The following is a 12324-nucleotide window of genomic DNA, read 5'->3' on the forward strand; positions in this document are numbered from 1 at the left end:
TATAGGAAGGAGAACAACGTCAAAAACCCCATAAGATTGTCAATGGCTTGTCTTTCCAAATTGATATTGGTAGAAGTCTCCTAGGTGACATAATCTTGATCCGGTCAACATAGACTTCACATAATACCTTTTGACTTGATCAATATAGGTTCTACATGGTACACCTTTGACTCTGTCAAACCTTCTTGACTTGATAAACACATGTTCCACATGGTACACTTGTGACTCAGTCAACAGAGACTTGAGTTAGATAGAATCCCAAAATAATACTTAAGGCAGGTCGGACTCAACGTGACTCAATGAGAGCTCGATAATATTTGACGGGAGCTCGACAATATTCATTGAGAGCTCGGTAATGCTTGTCAAGAGCTTGGTAGTGTTCGTAAGGAGCTTGGCTGTATTTTGAGTTCTTCGGCCAACTAAGTGAAAGCTCAACAATATTCATTAAGAGCTCGACGATGTTCATAGAAGCTTGGCAGTATTTTTAGCTCTTCAGCCGAGTTCAATAAGTTTAAATCCAAATCATTAAGGTACGTCCATTGGGCAGCTATTAAATGAGGGTCAATTGAGTTCAGCAAAGGGAGATGCATTAGTTGTGGAGTAGATGTTAAGGTTTGTTTTCATCAATGAGCAATTGTTACAGGTGTAGGAAAGGAGATATTGATTACAAATGAGTGTAAAATAAGGAGGTGCCAGTTACAAAAGGCTGGAGTTATATATGTTGGTAGTGGGAGTAGTGGATAGTTACCAAACTACCCACTTGTCACCTCATCACTTACCCCATGCGTCCAAGTTCCAAGGAAAGGGCTGTAGAATTTTTTTTGGAAAGTTGTACGTCTTGCTAAAATCTCTCCAGAGGAAGAACATCTATTGTTAATAAGGATTTGGTTTGTCAATACCGAAGGATTGTTCAATCCATAACACACTTTTGACGATAAATATGAAGAACAAGATCGATAAAGAATCGATCTGTGTTTTACACCTCCCCCGATTATGTTTTACAATTCCATCCTTTCCTCTCTGTTTCAAAATATGCCGTGTCATTACACTGTAATTTATTGTTGGCTCTGCGTGTAATCGTTGGTTAATTCGGCAAATTACTAAGGTTTCAGAAAGTTGTGAAAGCAAATGAATACTTGTAATTTCATTATGCAATCGTTGGTTAATTTGGCTCTGCGTGCAATCGTTGATCATTTATTTCTCTTTTTAGATTACGCTACTTTGTATTCGGTGAAGGTTTTTATGGAGTGAAAACATGGCTTTGAGTTTCTCACTTAAGAATTTATTTCTATTCAAGGCAGTGTGAGTTGTTTCCTTCTATTTTAACCAGTATTGTTTCTTTCTTCTCTTTAGCAAAGAGTTTCAGATCTGAATGGAGGGAGAGAAAGGATTAGTCGATTAAGTTTATACCCTAGCCCCATAGAGATATTGTGGGGGAGACTGATGGTGTCTTTTGTTCTCCTATTAATAGTTTTATCTAACTGGAATAATTTTTTTTTGGCCGAAGAGATTCGTAGAGCCTTAGGCACGAGTCTTTTCAGGTTCCCAAAGTTAACGACTCCGTTTTCATAGATAAATTTGGCCATTTCAATCCTCTCCCAACTGATTAACTACGCATTTTGAGAATCAAGATGTAAATCTCTAATTGCTAATTATGTTACGTTCTGACTGCTTTCAGACCGCATCAGCTAGTTAGGCATTCATCGCTTTCAAATATCTTTCCAGCATGACATCGTACTTGAACATCCATAATTGTGGCGTTCATTGGTTTATATCAGCAAGAACAGCGTGCCGCCTTTTGATACTTTTCTGTAGCGTGAATGATGTGCTACGAGCCAGATCCACTCCACATATTTAATAAAACCGATCGAACGCAATAAACCACCGCACCAATCATTTCAATTCCTCGATCGACGACTGCAAATTATCACGCTCTTCCTTCAGTCTCTCCATTATGTTGTCATCTTCATCAATCATATATCTGAAACCCTGCATCATCGCTAGCAAGTCGCCAATAATTTAAGCGCCGAGACGTTCCCCACAAGCAACCGTAAACCCCTGCCCCTGCTCCTCTATAAATAATTGAAGTCTCGAACCCAGTCTGCAATTCATTCGCCAAATAGTAGGCCTAGGCAGTGATGGAGATGAAGAAGTTGGCCATGCTGGTGTTGTTGGTAGTGGTTGTGCTCTTGGTGGCCACCGAAGCCATTCCTTTCGAGGAGAAGGACTTGGCGACAGAGGAGAGTCTGTGGAACCTGTACGGACGGTGGCGCAGCCACCACACGGTGACGCGGGACCTCGACGAGAAGCAGAAACGGTTCAATGTGTTCAAAGAGAACGTCAAATTTATACATGAATTCAATCAACAGAAGGACGTGCCTTACAAGCTTCGCCTCAACGAGTTCGGCGACATGACTAACCAAGAGTTTCGTGCGGTCTACGCCGGTTCCAAGGTGGCGCACCACCGCTCTCTACGTGGCGAACGACAAGAGGAAGAAGGCGGCGGGAGCTGCTCTAGCGTCTGTGGGCTTCCGACGTCGGTCGACTGGAGGACGAAGGGTGCAGTTACAGCCATCAAGAACCAGGGCCAGTGTGGTAATCAAGCTCATTTGTTTTCAATATGCTTTTGTAAAAGAAAAAAAATAATATGTTCTAAAATATGATCAGGGAGTTGCTGGGCATTCTCTACCGTGGCTTCTGTGGAAGGCATAAACCAAATCAAGACCAACCAATTGATCTCCTTGTCAGAGCAACAACTCGTAGATTGTGATACGAAGTACAACAATGGATGCAATGGAGGTCTCATGGACTACGCATTTGAGTACATCAAGGAAAATGGAGGCCTCACCACAGAAGAAAACTATCCTTACACGGCTGAAGATGGAACGTGCTCGAAGGTTATACATTTTGCAACGATTAATGTTAATCTTGGTAGTTATGTGCATGGGTGGATAAATGTGACTTTCTTCGCATGCAGGAGAATTCACCGGCGGTTACAATCGATGGCTACAAGGATGTGCCGGCCAACAACGAGAATGCTTTGATGGCGGCCGTAGCCAACCAACCGGTGTCAGTTGCCATTGATGCAGGTGGCTCGAGCTTCCAATTCTACTCGGAGGTTTGCCAGAGCTCATGCTCATTTTAGCTATTAATTCTACATGCAATTTATGTCGATCAAAAACTCTTTGCCGATCCAAACGTATATGTATTTCGATATCGCAGGGAGTCTTCACGGGGCCCTGTGGCACTGACTTGGATCATGGCGTCGCAATCGTCGGGTACGGCGCAACGAAGGACGGGACTAAGTACTGGATAGTGAAGAACTCATGGGGAACAGAGTGGGGCGAGAGTGGGTACGTTAGGATGAAGAGGGGAGTTTCGGCCAAGAATGGGCTGTGTGGTATCGCGATGGAGGCATCTTATCCTATCAAAACATCCCCCAACCCTAAGGAGACTACGGGATCTTCCAAGGATGAACTCTGAGATGATGATACTTGATTGAATTATATTCACGCCTGGAAGGATGCAGATCATAATGGTGGTTAAACTTGTGGTAGTGTTTCTTTAATGTGTTAAACTGATGCGTCTGCATTTCACTTCAGTGAAAATAAATGGATAAATAAATAAATGCATTTCTTCGACTAATTGAGAATTGCAAATAAATATTGATAGTGGTGGACTGGTTCCGTTCTTGCATCAAACAAATTGAGAATTAGACAAAGCAGAGCAGACTGATATTGTGTGGTCAATGGTTAGTTGAACTATTCGCAATAAATAAGCTATAAGGTCACAAATGTGGTTTATGGACGAACTGTTCATGATCAATCATTTTTATTTTCATCTGACTTGATAAAAAAAATCACTAATTAATATATTTTTTAAATCACTAATATAGCCAAAAATGTAAAAAATATATTTTTTTCAAGGCAACTTAGAATTCAAAGATATATTTTGCAACAATTCATACATTCATTTTGCTATTTAAGGTAGGTGAATAAACACATCTTATTTCATAGAAGAATTCATTTATATAGTGACAATCAATCGCTATAAGGATGTGTGAGCCAACAATTAGGATGTTTTAATGGCGACTATAACTAATCAAATATAATTGATGTTGATGTCTAAGATTAAGTGACCTTGTTGCATGTTTTCTTGAATATTCTATTCATGTATGTAATGTTGCAAATAATGTTTAAGTACCTTGTATCCCTCTAACTAAGTTATGCTAGTGTGAACGTCATTTCTCGGAATGGATAAATGCATAAATATATATTTCTTTAACTGATTGAAATCTATAAATAAATATGCAGTGGCATTCAAATTACCAAATTTAATTCAACATTCAATTTTTTTGACAATTAATTGACATTTTATTATTTTCACTTAGATTTATTGAATGTAGAAAGATTAACCATCATTAACTTCTAAATAATTTAGTTTATCACTGCCAAAAATGAGAATTGTTAATGTTAAATGATACCTATAAGAAAGAATATACGAAGAAATCATTTCTTGTTCAATATTTCAACCCGCATAAAGCTAGTATATATAAGAAGATATTCATCAGCTAATTTTCATTAAAAAAAATACCTCCCATCAAGTCACTGTCATATGCCGATACTTGAGAAACGATCGGTTAATTACAGTGTGATAATAATATGAGCTCGTTCGGTAATTGAGTATTACATTTATTACATCATATCTTAACAATTAATATTCTTGCCTTAATTGTGTAATCAAGAAAAAAGTTAATTACCTTCTCTCTTGTTTTCTTCAATAATTAAAAAAGTTTGACGTGAATGCGATAAATGAGGGGTAGAAAGTTATGAGGGATTAGTGGTTGACTATGAAGAGTTAGATAGATAATCATGAGGATTTTACGGGAAACGAGTGCAAGGTAATGGATCAAGTAAAAGGAGATAAACACATTTCTTCAAAAGATAAATATGAAAGTTCTATAGTATAAAGAGGGATATCTTTTTTACAATTCTAATAAGGGTGTCTTTTTAATTTTTAATTATATATATATTTTTACTGATTTTACTTTCTTCCATCAATATAAATGCTTGATAAAATCTGTTTCTCCTCGAGAGGAAAGATTTTAAGTTTGAGCAACCATACAAGAACAATTATAGAAGAGCCTTACAAGAAAGGTTAAATGAGAATACTGAATGCCACAACGCAAAGCAACTTTTCCATAGCATGACCATTTAAAGCGCCTGAACGAGCATGCAAACAAAGCCTATTAATCTTGGACCACCCCTCATCAAAGAAGAAGCTGCTCTTTTTCTCTCTTGACATTCAAAGTGGCTTGCTTCTTCGTAGGAGATCATTTATGAGATATCTAATTGATTAATTATTTTCTTAGGTCATAATCTCACTCTTCCTGTATAAATATAACCGATAGGTCGGAAGGGATCGAGGAGGGCATTATATTTCTATGATGATTAAATCTGAGTTCGCAGCGAGTTTAATTCTATGGACCGTGGTCCATGTCGTCGTCTTCCCGAAGGGGCCTCCGATGCTGGCCGCTGCTGGGCGGATCGATATCTCTGGAGATGGTTCCATCAAAAATTACTACACGCAGCGGCAGTGGGCAGTGGATGCCTTGGCTCGCCGCCGCGCAGCGGAGCTCGTTTCGTCCTCCACCGACGTTAGTTCTGCGCCTTCTCCTTCTTCTCCTCTTCCTTCGGTGAGTCATTGTTCTTATTTTCGTTTTTTTTTTTTGCTTTTCCTTCTGCTTTGTTTATTTCCTTACTGCTTTTCCTCCTTTTTTCCTCTTCCGCTTCATTTCCTTTGAAATTCGAACGTTTTGGGTTGGACTCTTCGAGATGCCTTTTTCATTGTTTTATTTCCAAATATTTCTAGCGAGGAAGTTTTTTTTAATAAAAAAATAATAAAAATGCAGAAATCTACACCGCGAATATACCATGTGACCGAGTATGGCGCGGATCCGACCGGAAAAGCGGATTCTACCGAAGCAATCAGGAAAGCCGTCGCCGACGCTTGCGCCGCTACGACTGACCAATGGCTTATTGCCGGAGTCAATAATCTCGGCGGCACCGAGGTGCACTTGGACGGCGGCGTGTACTTGGTCGACGCGCCCATTACTTTACCTTCTGGCAGTGGAAATATCAAGGTACATGCATCTTCCCTTATTCTGCCAATATAATCCAATATTTGCGATATGGTTAACCAATTGTTGATCCAAGCAGATTCATGGCGGCAGCCTCCGAGCGTCTGACGATTTCCCCACGGACCGTTACCTGATCGAACTCTCGGCATCTCAAAATGTCAGCAGCCAGACCAACACCACCACCACCATTGGAGACGTCGCCGCCTCCTCCAGTTACAATTACGAGTACGTCACCCTGTGCGGCCTCTTGCTCGACGCCAACTACCGCGGCGGCGGTATCACCGTCGTCGACGGCCTCCGCACAGTCATTGATGACTGCTACATAGTCCACTTTGCCTCCGAAGCTGTTTCTGTCCACTCCGGCCATGAGACACTTATCCGCGCCTCCTTCATCGGCCAGCACATCACCGCAGGAGCCGACCCCGGCGAGAAGAACTTTTCTGGCACGGGCATCAGCCTCGCCGGCAACGACAATATCGTCACCGACGTGATCATCTTCTCCGCCAGTGTCGGCATCCTCGTGTCCGGCCAGGCCAACATTCTCACCGGCGTCCACTGCTACAACAAGGCGACCGGGTTCGGCGGGACTGGGATTTATCTGAAATTGCCCGGTCTAACTCAGACTCGGATCACCAATTGCTACTTGGATTACACGGGCATCGTGGCCGAGGACCCGGTCCAACTGCTCATCTCCAGCTCGTTCTTCCTCGGCGACGCCAATGTGGTGCTCAAGTCGGTAAACGGCCTGGCCAAGGGCGTCGACATTGTCGACAACATGTTCGCCGGCGGAGGTAGCGGTATCGACATCGTGGCATTGGAAGGGAATTTCACCGACGTCGACCAGGTGAATGTGGACCGGAACACGGCCAACGGGATGACGGTTCGCGGGACGGCGGCGAGGGCAACTGTGGCCGGCAACGGGACGAGGTGGGAGGTTGACTTCTCGCCCGTTCTGCTGTTCCCAAATCGGATCGGGCACGTGCAGTACGCACTGCAGTCGGACACAGCGTTCTGTAGGCACGCTTTGAGGACTGTGTCGGGCAACGCCGTGGTGATCGAGAGCGACGTCGCGGTCCAGGGTACGGTCCACGTGGAGGTGGATCAGGCTCCGGCGAACGGCGTGATCGGTGTCTAACGGCGGGCAGGCTTTGGATTTGTCCTACGAAACGTTCTTCAGATTTTAGTTTCTTCGCAGGCATAAATTATTTGAAAAGTTAGGCAAGGAGTTAAAGCGATCAAACTTCATGCGATTGCAGTAGATGTATACATTTCATAATCATAAAGAAGCATGAAGTCCCAATGATGAAGTAGGTGTTGTTATTTAGGCAGAAGGTGAGTTGGGTGATCTGCCCACCTACATAAAAGGAGAAAACAAAATTGGCAGGAATGAGGAATAATTAGGGTTCATGATGGAAGAGGTAATTGACTTGAAATTGCTTGGGACAGGCACCAAATTCCACTGACTCTGTGATGAATAAGATCAGTTACGATGTTCTTTCCTTTTATTTTTGTTGAAAACATAAGAAGAAAAATGGATGGTCGTCGATGAAAAATTCAAACAACTGCTCCACTGTAATGATTTAGAAAAATTAAAACTATAGACTGACAAAGTAGAAGAAATGTTAAATTATGATTTTGGAGCCGAGCTTTTTTAACGTCAAAGATGAGAATAACGTAGAAAGAACGCAGAAGAAATTAAATGTGGTTTCTTTTAGTCTAACAAAGAATTAAGCATATCCAAATGTCACTTCATCACTTTCATGGCTAGTGAACGTAACAAGCAAGACAATTGTAAACAATATCACAAACTGATAGAGCCAATTGTCAGATGACGAGCATACCTATTCTTGTTGCAAAGCCGTTGCAGAAGTAGTGTTTCTCGCTATCAAATCAAATATAACAGCAACTTTTTCGACTTTGGAAACACCTTTTTACTACTTGACAAATTAAAGAGCCAAACTATAAGAATCCATTATTCAGTAATACTGATGAAGCTAATACAACTAACCAGATGAATTTCTTCTCTGAATTTAGCAAAAAGGCTAACAATTGTCAGGAGTAGTTGGAACCTCTAGTTCATGTACAGCAGATAGCTTTATTTGTTCGAAAGAGTTGTTTCATTCAAACTAGCATTGGAAGGTTCTCAAGAACACACCACGTTGTTTCCATTGGAGAAAATATATCAGCAACTTTAAATGGTTCCTTGTAAGAGCAACTTGTGATTGTACTTGGTAGGGGCTTGCCAAAAGCCAAAGATGAAGTAGTAAGAGATGATTATATATATACATTTACCATAAAACTTTCAGGTTCTATTAATTTAATAATTTTCACCAAAGCAATATTCTGCATAGTTTTCAGATATTGATTCACATGAGTTACATGACTGCTAATGTAATTTCAGAAATGCGTAGCAACATAGGAAAGTGCAAAACCGTACAAGATTTTGGACACTGATAATCAGTAACAAGTATCTTTTATTGTTGTTGTGACCTCTGTTGCAGGATCAATTCAGCCAAACATGAGATTCAATGTAACAAGAGAAGGCTGGCGACCTCGTTGGTTCCTTGTATATGGTGTAATCTTTAATTATCCTCATTATGAGATTAGAGGTTGAAATGTTGGGATATAATCAAAATTCTACATTAAAAATATATGATAAAAATCATGAATTTATAAAATCAAAAATATCTCTATTAGCACGAAATTTTTTAAATAAAATTCCTTGCTAACGATATAAAATTGATGAATTGAGTGGACAGAGTAAAGTAAGATGGAACAATTATTTAATGGCTAACAAATTCGTAGACCGAGAATTTCAATCAAATAAGCTACCATTAATTGATCCAACCAAAAACAAAAGATATTAGGTTCTTGTATCATATTCTTGATAAGGAATCATCTTTTGCTGACATAGCTTCTTAAACTGCAAGATCCTTGCCCTGCCTTTCTTTCGTTCAAGTGCATTTCATTAGCTGCCCTTCTAACTCATATTCTTCCTCTTTTCATTTTTTTTTCTGGCTAACACGAATCCATGTTAATGTCAACGGCGATAAACTTACATGAAAGTTATTGTTACTGAAAGATCCAAAAATATATATATATATATTTTCTAAAAACTTGTTGGTGAAAGTTGAAACCTCATGAAAATAAATAATTTATCGCCAGAAAGTAGAATCGGGTGAAATTTCAAACAATAACAAATCTGTTTGAACGGCAGACAGAAGACGGCAGGGTGGCGCTTGGCGATTAACGCGTGGCAGAGAGCGGGAGACGAACGAAGAGTTGGGAGTGGGGCTCCTATTGAAATTTATGATTTATTTATTTTTTGAATCATATATAATTATTTAGTTAGATTTATTTGGGATTGCTGATTAGAAAAAGGTGCCGCGTTATCACTTAGCGGTAAATTAACATAAATTATATTATAATAAATTTGATATGATTTTAGAAAGTTCATCATCGTAGATCTGTTAATTTTAAATGTTTAATATTTTTTTTTAAATGTAAACTTCACGATAATTTAATAATTCACCTATATAAACATATATAAATTAATGATAGATTTATTAATTTAAAAAAAAGTTATAATAAATTCTTCAAAAATTGTAAACTTCAGAATAAATTCAACAATTTACCCTATAATATAAATAGAGAGAGGGGTTTAACTAAAAAATATATGACAAATCATCTGTGTTCTGTAGCACAAACAAACAAGGACACTCACATGTTACCAAGGAATAGACAGCAGGGAGTGCAACATGGGATTTACTAGATCCAGTTTCAAGGCTACATAAAGTAGTTGTTCTACAATTTTGGAGTTGGAGTAACAAAGAATTGCAGCGAATTCAGAAAATGGATCATGAGTTATCTAGTCGTAGAACATCCATAAACAGCAAACTGCTCTTATATTGCTGAAGGAATTACTACATGTGGCTGTTTAGGGGGCCCCGAGCCTATCGGGTACTCGCCGAATTCATTTCTCAAGGGCTTTGCAATTTCAGCATAGATAATCCTACCTTCAAATCTCTGCAAACGGCATCACAGGACTGATTCCCGGTCATGACGGGTCCATATAGATGATGAAGAGATTAAAAAAAAAAAAAAAAAAAAACAGTACACAAAACACACAGAGATGAGCTGGAAAGATATTAAGCAAGCAAATTGGGTTGCTGTTTCCCAGTTATGACGGGTTCATCCATGACGAAGAGAGAAAAACAATACACACACACACAGAGATAAAGCTAGAAAGATGTTAAGCAAGCATATTGGATTTGCCCCAGTGACCCATTAGCAAATTGGCCACATCTGAAGCCTTTGCAAATTGAATTAGCAGGCAGTATTGTGGAAACATAATCCAGTGAGTGAATCAGCCAACAAATTGAGTTACAGTTTCTTAAGTTAAATTGGGGGAAAAATGCAGTTCAACTAAAAAAAGAGTGCAACAAATGAAAGGACTGGGCAAGCCTTGGGTTCCAAGTTCTAACGATTCAACCAGATGGTTCAGTTTGGTTTTCCAAACACTGACAATAATGGAATTTAAATGCTAAGTCAGGTAGATAAAGTAGAATATGATATGTAATTTCAAGCCAAGGACCCATGCCTAACAACTTGCTTTCAATTCGAAGATCACAAACCACAGGAATTTGATTTCTGGTTCTCATGTTTTCATCTATCTATTACTAACTAACTGTAATGGGAGTGGCCTCCCTTTACAAAAATAACTGATTTTACTATTCATCCAAGCCTGAGACCCATATAATGGCTTGTTAATAAACATATTTTCTCTCAATAACCCCATACTTAAAAGAGTTGCTACTAGTCTGGATGTTCAGGATTAGAGATTCTTTATTACTGCGACATATTGCACTAATCAGTGAGAAGTAAAGCATCAAGATAATAACATGAATTTCCAGGAGGAAAAACTGAAGAAAAAGGCAGTAGGAGCAAGACCTTTCGATCCATCTCTTCCAAGGCTAGAACAGCTTGCTCTTGACTAGAATATTGAATAAAAGCATACCCCTTTGACCTCCACGTCTCCTCTTCTCTAGCAAGTTTAACTGTCAAAGAATGTGAATTCTCAGCTCAATGCAATTAAACCTAATTCCAAAATAGCTAACTTACCCATCAAAGGCATCGATCAAAAACTTACTTTCTACAATTTGACCAAATTTTGAGAATAATTTTATGAGAGTGGCTTCACCAGTTGAGTATGGAAGATCTGCAGAAACCAAACATGATGTTAGTATGAAAAAACAAAAAGTGCCTCCTTATCACTTGCAATTGAACAATAATTACTTCCTTGTCATTTGACATGCTCAAATCCTGCTCACAAATAATTTCCAGTTTCTTCGATCAACCTACTTATAAGTTATAACTATGCTCTTCAGATAGGTCATTGAGAATGATCGCTTATTATTGTTATGTTTTGCGACTCATCAGTAAATATAGGAGGAGAAAGTCTATACCAAACACAAACTATTGCTGTTGCAAGACAGGAAATTCCTCTCCTTAAACCTAAACAAACAACCTTTTTCCAATTTTCCCAAAATCAAGAGAACGAAATTTAAAAGTTTAATCTAAAGGCAAAATTGTGAAGCTGAACAGATCATAGCGGAACAGGAATTTCTACAAACACATGTTAGACGAAAAAAAGCAAAATATATATAGACGCGATTGGCACTTCAAACATGACGTAAACGTCACCAGAGTGTTCAACGACTCGGAATGGGCATCAGAAGGCAAAAATCCAGAGCGAACCCGAATTGAAGAAAGCAAAAGGTACTTACTTCTGACGAATATTCTACTGGCGAGAGGGAGATGGCATGGGGAATCCTTGGAAGCACTTCCTATCGGCCGCAACGAAGAAGAAGAAGAAGAAAGGAGATTCGAGGAGGACAGTGAGCTTGCGGAGATCATGATTCACGCCCGGAGTCCGGACTCGGACTCCCAACTCCCACCGTTGTTTCGTTCGGGTAAGAATACAATTCCAAGCGCGTAACAGAACCATAAAATACTTTTATTTAATCAAGTATACTGAAAAAAAAATTAAGGAGAACACCATTTTTATTTAAATACGAAAAGAGTATTTTATTTTATATTTCATTAAAGAATTATTCTATATTTAAAATTTATTTTTGTTTTCTTTTTTGATGGTATTGTATTGTCCGTCATCGTTGAATCGTGTC

The 12324-nt window shown here is 39.3% G+C and overlaps 3 protein-coding genes across 3 annotated transcripts; 2 read left to right on the forward strand and 1 right to left on the reverse strand.

Moving 5' to 3' along the window:
- The first annotated feature begins 2144 nt into the window (after positions 1 to 2144).
- LOC141823077 (thiol protease SEN102-like) lies at positions 2145 to 3547 on the forward strand. The gene is made up of 4 exons (XM_074710348.1): positions 2145 to 2595; positions 2668 to 2897; positions 2978 to 3118; positions 3223 to 3547. The coding sequence occupies exons 1-4, from the start codon at positions 2145 to 2147 to the stop codon at positions 3481 to 3483; spliced, it is 1083 nt and encodes a 360-aa protein (XP_074566449.1). The 3' UTR covers positions 3484 to 3547.
- A 1899-nt stretch (positions 3548 to 5446) lies between these two features.
- On the forward strand, positions 5447 to 7292 carry LOC141823076 (polygalacturonase QRT3-like). Its single transcript, XM_074710347.1, has 3 exons — positions 5447 to 5695; positions 5912 to 6142; positions 6219 to 7292. Exons 1-3 carry the CDS (start codon positions 5447 to 5449, stop codon positions 7272 to 7274), a joined length of 1536 nt encoding a protein of 511 aa, XP_074566448.1. The 3' UTR covers positions 7275 to 7292.
- A 2507-nt stretch (positions 7293 to 9799) lies between these two features.
- On the reverse strand, positions 9800 to 12122 carry LOC141825693 (uncharacterized). Its single transcript, XM_074713079.1, has 4 exons — positions 11926 to 12122; positions 11289 to 11357; positions 11090 to 11196; positions 9800 to 10165 (listed from the first exon to the last, which is right to left on the reverse strand). Exons 1-4 carry the CDS (start codon positions 12053 to 12055, stop codon positions 10043 to 10045), a joined length of 429 nt encoding a protein of 142 aa, XP_074569180.1. The 5' UTR covers positions 12056 to 12122; the 3' UTR covers positions 9800 to 10042.
- Positions 12123 to 12324: the final 202 nt, after the last annotated feature.

Source organism: Curcuma longa, chromosome 3 (genome assembly GCF_044706935.1).
Source record: "Curcuma longa cultivar G26 ecotype Majalengka, Jawa Barat chromosome 3, ITB_CL_G26_1.1, whole genome shotgun sequence".
Taxonomy (NCBI): Eukaryota; Viridiplantae; Streptophyta; class Magnoliopsida; order Zingiberales; family Zingiberaceae; genus Curcuma; species Curcuma longa.

Coding starts and splice junctions, on each gene's coding strand:
- LOC141823076 (XM_074710347.1), top strand. CDS start 5,447: ATGATTAAATCTGAGTTCGCAGCGAGTTTAATTCTATGGACCGTGGTC. Junction 5,696..5,911: donor CTTCTTCTCCTCTTCCTTCG/GTGAGTCATTGT, acceptor ATAAAAATGCAG/AAATCTACACCGCGAATATA. Junction 6,143..6,218: donor CTGGCAGTGGAAATATCAAG/GTACATGCATCT, acceptor TGATCCAAGCAG/ATTCATGGCGGCAGCCTCCG.
- LOC141825693 (XM_074713079.1), bottom strand. CDS start 12,055: ATGATCTCCGCAAGCTCACTGTCCTCCTCGAATCTCCTTTCTTCTTCT. Junction 11,197..11,288: donor ATTTGGTCAAATTGTAGAAA/GTAAGTTTTTGA, acceptor ATTCTTTGACAG/TTAAACTTGCTAGAGAAGAG. Junction 10,166..11,089: donor TGGAAGAGATGGATCGAAAG/GTCTTGCTCCTA, acceptor TGCCGTTTGCAG/AGATTTGAAGGTAGGATTAT.
- LOC141823077 (XM_074710348.1), top strand. CDS start 2,145: ATGAAGAAGTTGGCCATGCTGGTGTTGTTGGTAGTGGTTGTGCTCTTG. Junction 2,898..2,977: donor AAGATGGAACGTGCTCGAAG/GTTATACATTTT, acceptor CTTCGCATGCAG/GAGAATTCACCGGCGGTTAC. Junction 3,119..3,222: donor GCTTCCAATTCTACTCGGAG/GTTTGCCAGAGC, acceptor TCGATATCGCAG/GGAGTCTTCACGGGGCCCTG.